This window comes from Medicago sativa, chromosome 1 (assembly GCF_051527215.1).
Source record: "Medicago sativa cultivar Bolivia chromosome 1, Bolivia_mono, whole genome shotgun sequence".
Lineage (NCBI taxonomy): Eukaryota > Viridiplantae > Streptophyta > Magnoliopsida > Fabales > Fabaceae > Medicago > Medicago sativa.
In genome coordinates this window covers 54,905,379-54,914,876 of record NC_140749.1, presented here as the reverse complement: position 1 = coordinate 54,914,876, position 9,498 = coordinate 54,905,379, and the positions used below count along the sequence as shown (strand labels likewise).

Here is a 9,498-nt window from a genome sequence, read left to right as displayed (position 1 = left end):
ATTTTAGTGTTGTTGTTGAATTGTTGGAAATGACACAATGTGCGTGTGAAAATGTATATTGAATTTGTGTTTTATTAAATGTTGTGCAGATATGCCTCGGAGGAATACGTCTCAGAGACCGCCTGAGCCGCCTGAGCCGCCTCAGGATAGGAGTGACAAATTTAGGGCAGGGAGGATGGCCCCTACTAGTAGTGCACGGAGGGAGAAAGAAGCATTGCGCCCTCCTATGGCTGGTCGAGTGAGAGGTGGGGGAACGAGACTTGCTAGAGATGGAGATGATGCTGCAGGGGGGTCAACGTCGCAGACGGGTCCATCCCAAACTATGGACCCGAAGCAGTATCAGCAGCATTACGAGGTCTATCAGCAGCCGCATGATGCGTATCAGTTTCAGGAGCCTCAGCCTCACAAGTACCAGTTTGTTATTGAGGAGCCTGCTGTTGAGGAGCCGCCTGTTATTGAGCAGCCTCAGTAGCCTGAGCAGCCCGAGCCTCGTTTTCAGGGGGTGCCGAGGGTGGTGTACGAGGCCGGTCCGGAAGGCTATGCAGGGGGGCCTTCTGATCTCACGCTTTTACCTAACTTTGGTGGACATGTGGCATGTAGGATATGGGTTGATGCCGATGTAAGTATAATTTAATGTTTATTTTACTTATTTTTTGTTTTGAAATTCAATTAAAATAATTAATGTTGTTGTTAAATGTCTATGTTATTCTTACTCGGTGTTTATTTTACTTCTTTTACTATTTATACAACTTATTCTAATTATTATTTTACTTATTTAATGTTAGAATTAACATTTATGTTAGCATATATTTAATGTTTGTTTTACTTATTATTTATTTAACGACTTATTCTTTGTTGTGTTTTGTTTTTGTATTTCAGTTTCGAAGAAAACATAGGGTGAAAGGTATCTCGCACGGGAAGAAGCTGAGCATTAAAAATTTGGCATTGCCTATTCCGGGGGAACAAAATCAGTGGTTTTGGGATGAAGTGAATATGTCTGGTCTGACTCCCCTCCTGACTAGTGGGTACGAGAACATACCTCACGGGTTCGTTCGTGCGATGACAGAGAGATGGCATGAGGAGACCAGCAGCTTCCATCTACCGGTTGGAGAGATGACCATCACACTAGATGATGTGGCGTGTCTCCTAGGCATTCCCATCACTGGGAGACTCCTTCCTGATAGAGAGTTAACCCGTGAGGAGGGGTTAGAGATGATGCAGACGGACCTACTGTTTACATAGAAGGATGCCGCTAAGGAGCTGATAAAACAGGGTGGTTCTCACATCAGTTTTGGTGTACTGAAGAGGCGATATGAGGAGCTCTTGAATAGGTGTAATCAGCTTCTTGAGGTTGACACAGTTGAGGAGGAGAACGAGCGAGCTGTAGTTAGATTACCCTCCGTTAAGGCGTTTCTGTTGCTGTTGCTTGGCTGGACCATTTTTTCCGCCAAGAACAGCAAAAACATTAATCTGCTTTGGCTGCTTGCGCTGCAACATATGGACGAGTTGGACATCTGGTCATGGGGTGGGATGGGACTTGCTTTCCTATATGAGCAGCTATCTCTTACCTCCGACTCATCTGTGGCCTCCATTGGCGGTTACATGACATTGCTTGTGGTAATAATTGTTTTTCTTCTTTTTTTACTTGTTGGATCGTAAATGTTTAGTTGTTTGTATAATTCTTGCGGTGATATAAATATTTGTTTCTTTGTGTTTGCAGGGATGGACTTTGGCGCACTTCTCGAACATCATTCCGAGGATTGATGATGATGTCTACGACCCTACTGTTTCCCCGCTTGTGAGTCAATGGAAACCTCCCAGGGGCTTTACTGATCCTCGTCACTACAGAGCTGCCATCGATTCGATGGACCTTTCTCATGTCACCTGGATGTCGTACAAGAGACGACGACACATCACGCCCTTTCAGGATATATGCTGGTACTCAGGATGGATCATGGCCGGCAGAGACAGGATGGTCTGTCACTTGCCAGAGCGGGTTATTAGGCATTACAGGTATGTCTAGAGAATTCCCAGGCCTCCTACAGACATTGAGGTTCTTGCGGCAGATGATGTGGCCCAGGCCTTCATTGAGTTTGCTCTACATGTCCTCAGCCATCAGCAGAGGGGTCATCCGGTTCCGGATAACCAGTCGTGGGCTCATACTAAGGGGTACATGAAATGGTTCGTTAGAGTATCACATCCTATTGTGCACCCCCCTGCGGCCATTCCTGACTACGCAGTTGATGCCCCTCCTCGTCTTGTCCCTGCTTACGAGGAGGTTCTTGTTGAGCAGCAGTGGGCCAGACATCCTCCCGACCCATACCAGATCATCAGTAACATCAGGGCTAGAATGGACAGTGCAATTGGGCATCCAGATGTGTTTGGTAATCCAGAGGTTCTTCGCATCATGCAGGGCATACAGTCTGAGTGGAGCATGCTGGAGCAGGTGCCGACTCCGCGGAGGAGGAGTAGGAGTCCACGGGATGGACCAGCATGACTTGTGTAGCTTTTATGTTTTATGACTTGTGTAGTTTTTTTTTGTTTGACATTTTGTAGGATTATCCTATTACACTTGCGCTTTTTAGCGTTTTTATGACATTATCCGTTATGTTATTCGCTTATTTTATTCCGTTATTTTTCGTAATATAATTATGAGTTGCTCTTGATTGAATGTATTATTGAATGAATGATGAAAATTCTGTTCTTGAATAAATGTATGAAAGAAGGATTGAAAAAATAGGGAAAAAAGAGGTTTCTGCCTCTTCTGGTTGTATGCACAGAGTGTGCGTGAGTTAACTCACGCATGTGTAATTAGGTGCGTGATGGGTGCGTGAGTTAACTCACGCAGTGCTTAATGAGTGCGCAAGTTAACTCACGCAGTGTTTTAACACTTGCGTTACTTAAGTTGTGCAACGCATGTTAACTAACGCATACATTTACACTTGCGTTAGTTAACATGCGCAAGGGTAAATATGGAAGGGCTGCAGGGTGGGAGCAAAACGTGCTGGGTGGAGAGCAAAATTCAAAAAAAAATGGCTCATACATTACTTTTGTTTACTTATTTATATTTTGACCAACGTTTATGCTAAACATGCAACATTTCCCTAATTTATTTTACAGTTTTTTTATAACTTTAAATTCATTTATTGTTAACAAAATTTAAGTTTAATTTTTTTAATAATTTCATATTAATATTAATTAAAAATACTGAAATGAATATTTTAAGTTGTAACAAAGTTAAACTTATAAGAAAACAATTTAACTTTATTTTATAATTTGTTATAGAAATAGCTTATCTGTTAGCCTTTATCATAATAAGCGTTTATGCAACAAACTGCAAATTAAGTTGTTTATCCAAACTACGTATACAAACGCGGTAACATAAGTTAAACTGTTTTCATAAGCTATCCTGATCGCGTATGGAAAAAGCTGAAAATAGATTATAGAGATGTCATGTGTTATGTCATAAGTTGTTTTCATAAACTCTTTCAAATAGTCTGACAAATGCTTATACATGTTGATAAACTCAAATTAGCCAATCCAAAGAGAGATCCCTAATGTTTGTCTTAATTTGTCTTTCCTCTGCATTTCTTTTAGCCCCAAGTTACATGTTTTGTGTTTAGTGAACCCAATATGTGCTAGAGATTGCACACTATTCTTTGAAACGGCATAAGTATTAACTTTGTGAGGCCATTTCGCCTTCAAATTAAGGGTGAAGTGAAGCCATAAAGAGAAGAGAGAGACAGCCTGCAGCCAGCAGAAAGAAACTAACTGTATATCCAATCAGTAATGAATAGGGTTCAGACAATATGACAAAACAGAACACTCAACATATTCTGAAATTGCTTCTTACTTAAAATTTTACAACACCCGCAGGATCAAAATTAAAACCTATGATATATGTTTTACTTTTATATACTGGTACACATTATTTTTAACATTCAACACATTTAGTTTCTGAAATAAGTAAAAAAAATTACAGGACATTCATCTGAGCCTCCGTAAAAAATCGCAATTAATATAGCAGTAATATTTTAATGCAGTAGACCCAGCACCAGAAAAGTTATTATCTTTAACAAATGGATCATCACTCTTGTGGCCCCTCAAATCATACAACAAAGTACCCGATATTAACAAAACTATTCCCTGGATTATTACAAAAGCAACCTCATCAGGACATCATAAATGTTGCAACAATCCAACACTATATCAGCAAAGTGATTAAAATAATGAGTCGAGGTAACATCAGATATTAATGGAAGGTGTTGCTCTTTTAGATTATATCATAATCTTAAGAGTTATCTCTAACTAGCAATTTGAATTATAGATCTATAATCAGATCTGAATTAAAATCCATTGATATAAATTCTTAGTGGAGGCCCTCTCTCAAAAGCAAGGACACCTTTGTGTGTCTCGAGTCTAACATGTGCTCAACAACAACACCCGTATGACACGAGTAAGACACCTCATTTAGGTTTCCAATGAAAAATAATTATTTTTTCTTGCTCTAATATAGTTCTGACATGGGCAGAACACCGTTCTGGTGGGAAGTGACAACTCTTTTGTGTAGTATCATGATTATGAACCACGATCCGTAGAACGATGGTTGATATCATTTAGGAGAGGAATCTCTAGAAGTTTCCTTTCCGTTAAATGAAAGGCAACAATAGCAAAGAAACCTATATCATAACGAAAAGCTAACCAATGAATAGCCGCATTGAAGACCGACTCTAATACGAGATATTGAGATCACGGGGCTTACTACAACAAGGCAAATGGGTAGGACTCACACTTTTGTTCCACGCATTAGCTCTCAATGAGAAAATCCCCAAGCGAGATAGCACATCACCTGAGTTTTGAATATAATCGTAGGATAATGAAACCACCAAGTAATCGTCTATTGACTCGTCATACCCAAAACCATAGAATTTGAAATGTGAAAAGTTAGAATAAGGTATTTGTCTATAAACTCCGGTGCATGGATTCCATAGATAAAAGTTTGGATAAGAGTACAAAAATATGAACCTTCTGCATGAACCTATAATTTTAAGATCAAAATCAAGTTTATGATGTAGAAAATTAGGGTTTAGTTTAGTGAAGCAAGAGTAGAATGATCGGTAAACAATGAATCCAAAGATATGAATCGAAGTTCAGAAGTTTTTGTTAAGAACAGAATTCGACGAGTGTGGGTTGCAGAGGTAAGTAATAGTCTTATTCTTGAGTATTTTAAGTCCCCTTCACGTGTGAGTTGGGGTTCAAATTTTTAAGGCTCCCTAAATTGACAGCTCTATGTGTAACCTTATAGTTCTCTTTCATTTTAGACTTTGGTTCTCTTTTTCTACCAAAAAAATAAAAAATAAAAAATACAACGTTGATTTATTCAAGACATTTTGCTCATTTCATATTGATAGAGATTGATGATATATTCCCCTTTCAATATTCTCAAATTTTCATCATTATATCATTCAACTTACTTACTTACAAGCTCTCAAACTTGCTTTTTCCCCTTAAAAATTCTAAATGACTTTAAATTATGGTTTACTACTTTTTTCAATTCCACTCATTCAAATTTGGATAGGCTTCTAAAATTTTCAAAAACTATGCTATCATTTAGCATATAAAAGTTAATTGAGGGCACAATCATATAAAAATATCGTATAAGACAATGTTATACTGAATACCATCTAAATCAAATTCATCAGTATACGAATACTACGCATGATGAATCTCCAAGTGCCATGATCTACAATCCCCCATACATATGTTGAATTTGAACACAACAGAAATAAATATTATAAGATGCTTTAATTTAGACAATTATAAAGTACTAGGCCTAGCAATTAATTTCTTCAATTCTTTACATGTATTTCCATGATTAAAAAAAGTTATATATCTTAACCAATCATGAACAACAATATTAATCCACTTGTTGTTTCCATTATCATGATTACCATTACTGTAGTTATAGGATTCACTGATGAATAAGAATTCCTAATGAACCACTCCATTGGTGCATCACCACTTGAACCTTCTTTTCTTAATATTAATCCAGAGCAATATATTCAGAATACTTGGCTTTTCTTTCAATTATTGTGTCTAAATATTAGTAATTGTTAGTACGATATCGAAAATGGGGATCAAACTCTCGATCTCCTTGTCACTCCACTCCTTAACTCTTCCACCTCAACCACCAAGTCATCTTGTATATCTCCTTGTTGTGTAGGATTTTAATTTTTTTTTAATAGAATGATACAATTCACAACTTTTAAAACCAGATATTTAACTAATTTAAAACAAAATAATAAGATTTTGAATCATTTCAACACGAAAAAATGGTTGGGATCGCTTCATATGAGTAGCATTTCAGTTCATTGAGGTTCATAGTTCTTTTGAAAGCAGTTAAGTTTGAAAATGTGAAACCTTATGCAGATTTTATAAACATCATATTGCCCATTTCCATTTTGTAAGTCACAGTTCAGTTTCTACAAAGCATGTATGCACAACTATAATTTACACTTCTATTATAGTTTTTGAAGACTGCTTCCTCTAGAAGAATTTCACACCCCTGCACACAAAATTTGCATGCATTTAAAGCTTTGATATTATTGCATAAATAGTTTTCCTCACTACCAAAAAAATAAATAGTTTTCCTATCGGAGTCTCTGTTGCTTTCTTTGAAGCATTTTCCTCTAAAATATGTACATATTTTTTCCTTGTGTCTAACTAAAGAACGAGTTATGAATATAAAAAAAAAGGTATGCTAATGCAATATGCTTATTTTGTCAATGACAGATAGTAACAAAAAGGCCTTCAATACATTTCATTTTTCTAAGCAATTAGAACGGAAAATGCTTGAAAATCTTTACGGCCAAATCATTATGCAAACAAAATTTGAATACCAAAACATTATGCTTTGTGAAATAGAATTTCAGCCAAATCATGTATGCAGACAAAATTAGAACCAGTTGGGTTTGAACATGAAGGAAAGAGAAACCACTTCTGAATCCAAAAACAATATATTGGTCAGTCAAATAAATTTCCACTTCAAAAAGAAGATATACCACAAATCTAATCAAACAGATTGCAATAAAAAGCTAATTTCTTTGCCTTATGACTATGGCTAACAGTATAACAATTAACACTCTTCTACAGCTTATTACCATGCAAAATGCACTTTTTTTCCTTAAACTTCGGTCTTCGAAAACTCTAAGTTGTAATCATTTAATTGGTCATGTGCAGGTCATTAATTTGAGACTATTTTTTTCTAGTTTAAAACAGAAATTCCAATCACCAAGTTATTAGAGTCCACTTAAATTAGAGATAAGAGAACAGAACCTTCTATTTCATTCAAATAAATACAGGGCTATGATCAAACTTAAAATAAGTTCTGAGTCAAAGCGACTAGTTGTGAAGGCAGCATACATTAAAACAGAATCCAGTTACACATAAACAGAATCCAATTACACATGCATAAACTCATCAGACTAATTTACCATATAGAACAATTTCAAGCCGTGAACACAACATACATTAGAACATAATCCAGATACATGTGCATGAATAACAGTGAATCAAACAAAGTTGTTAACATTTCCAATAAACATTACAAATAGTTAACCCAAAAAACAAACATTTTACGAGATATTGAATCAGTTGGTGTGGCATGCTGTCTCATGTTACAAATTCGGCCACCCAAGAGTTCATAATACAGCACACTTATAAATATCTAGAAAACGATGAAGGAGAAAATATAACTAACTCGTTCTACTTGTTTGTGCCATCTTCTTAATGCCATCTTCTTAAGCTTCCTCGCTGTCACTAGGGAGTGAAAGCAAAGACTCGGTATACATAGCCAATCGGAATCCATTTCGTGAATCTTTGCAATAGTAGGTATGCTCTAAAAACTCTCCTTCCTCATCATATCTCACCAATCCAGTACGGCAATCTGTTCCAACAATATCACCACTTTTTGTGCAACATACAAGGGAAACGCCATGAACGGTATCATAAGTAGTAAGAACAAGAGCTTTAGTCCAAGATGACTGCACTTTGTATTCTTTCATTACCCATATATCAACCGTATCGTCGTCCACCATAACCCATAGACTTAGAAATCCTCTAAATACCCATAAACCACAATCCGTAGAACGATAATCAATATCATCTGGGACAGGAATCTCTACAAGTTTCCTTTCCACTAAATCAAAGGCAACAACAAGATAGTCACGTGTATCAAGACGTAAAGCCAACCAGTGAATAGCCCCATTAAAGACTGACTCTACTAAGGGATAAACAAAGGAAGAGTCTTCACTAAAATAAAGCAAATGGACAGTATCCACAATTTCTTCCCATTCATTAGCTCGCAATGAGAAAATCCCCAAGTAATCATATGAAACTGAAACAACCAAGTAATCCTCTGTTGATTCGTCGTACCCAAAACCATAAAAACTTAAATGTGAAGCATTAGGAGGGAAAGGTATTTGTCTATGAAATCCAGTGGATGGATTCCATATATAAGATTTTGAACAATTGTGCAAAAATATAAACCCTCTACATGAACCTTTAATATGAAGATCAAAATGAGATTCCGGAAGTGGAAAACTAGGGTTCAGTGGAACAGGTTCATTATAAACATCGTCGGTAAACAATGACGGTAAATCTATAGATCGAAATTCAGGAGTATAGGTGAAGAGTGTTGGACCTGAAGGTTGAAACTGTGAATTTACGGTTAAGAACAGAATCCTAGGAGTGTGAGTTGAAGAAGTAAGTTGAAAATGTGAATTTGCAAAGTGATTATAAGAGATAAGAGAAAACCATGATTTACAAACCGATTTGAAACGGATAAGAGACTTAATCGGTAACCTCATTAGGATTTGGGTGATCAATTCATCAGGCAGATACGGTTCTGCCACCACCGCCGTAAGCTCCGCCACCTCCGCCGCAAGCTCCGCCACCTCCGCCATGCGTCTTCCTCTGATGTTTGCTTTGATCTAGGGTTTATGTATGGTGAAGAGACGGTAGACGACGGTTATGAAAATTAATAGATGGGCATTGGGTGGGTTAGGCCCATTTATTAGAAAATTACTCTTTAGACCCTCTAATTGCTTACAGGTCTATCAAGTTTTTTTTTTTTTTTTTGTTAAAGAATGTCTATCAAGTTGTTTAATAAAATGCATCCTGTTTTACATCGGACATTAGCTTCGGGAGTTAGTCTCCAATCAAAACCGGGGTAGTCCTCAGCATGCACAGGAGGGGCGGCCGTCTAGGTTATCATTTTTTAGGGGCGTTAAAATTATTATTTTAACTTAGTAGTGATCAATAGTATATACATATATTTATTTTTTAACTCATTTATCAACAAAATATTTATGTTATAATAAATATTTATGTTATAATCTTTGTACAAGAATAAGTAAATTTTTCTATATGGCATGTTGACAAGATGGTTACATATTTCTTTTGAACTAAGATATTTTCATGCTGGAATGTTGTTGATTT

General features: G+C 36.7%; 3 protein-coding genes across 4 annotated transcripts; 2 read left to right on the top strand and 1 right to left on the bottom strand.

Moving 5' to 3' along the window:
- LOC146955487 (protein MAINTENANCE OF MERISTEMS-like) lies at nucleotides 1-2,666 on the top strand. Of its 2 annotated transcripts, XM_085721751.1 has the most exons (3): nucleotides 1-619; nucleotides 880-1,617; nucleotides 1,721-2,666. In XM_085721751.1, the coding sequence occupies exon 1, from the start codon at nucleotides 92-94 to the stop codon at nucleotides 470-472; it is 381 nt and encodes a 126-aa protein (XP_085577877.1). In that variant the 5' UTR covers nucleotides 1-91; the 3' UTR covers nucleotides 473-619; nucleotides 880-1,617; nucleotides 1,721-2,666. The 2 variants fall into 2 exon arrangements, with proteins under 2 accessions (XP_085577877.1, XP_085577875.1); XM_085721749.1 differs by lacking the exon at nucleotides 1-619 and having other exon boundaries at nucleotides 1,416-1,617; nucleotides 1,721-2,101.
- LOC146955488 (uncharacterized) lies at nucleotides 2,174-2,497 on the top strand. Its single transcript, XM_085748577.1, has one exon. The coding sequence runs from the start codon at nucleotides 2,174-2,176 to the stop codon at nucleotides 2,495-2,497; it is 324 nt and encodes a 107-aa protein (XP_085604703.1).
- A 4,839-nt stretch (nucleotides 2,667-7,505) lies between the features above and the next one.
- On the bottom strand, nucleotides 7,506-9,008 carry LOC146955486 (F-box/kelch-repeat protein At3g06240-like). The gene has a single exon (XM_085721746.1). The coding sequence runs from the start codon at nucleotides 8,961-8,963 to the stop codon at nucleotides 7,800-7,802; it is 1,164 nt and encodes a 387-aa protein (XP_085577872.1). The 5' UTR covers nucleotides 8,964-9,008; the 3' UTR covers nucleotides 7,506-7,799.
- Nucleotides 9,009-9,498: the final 490 nt, after the last annotated feature.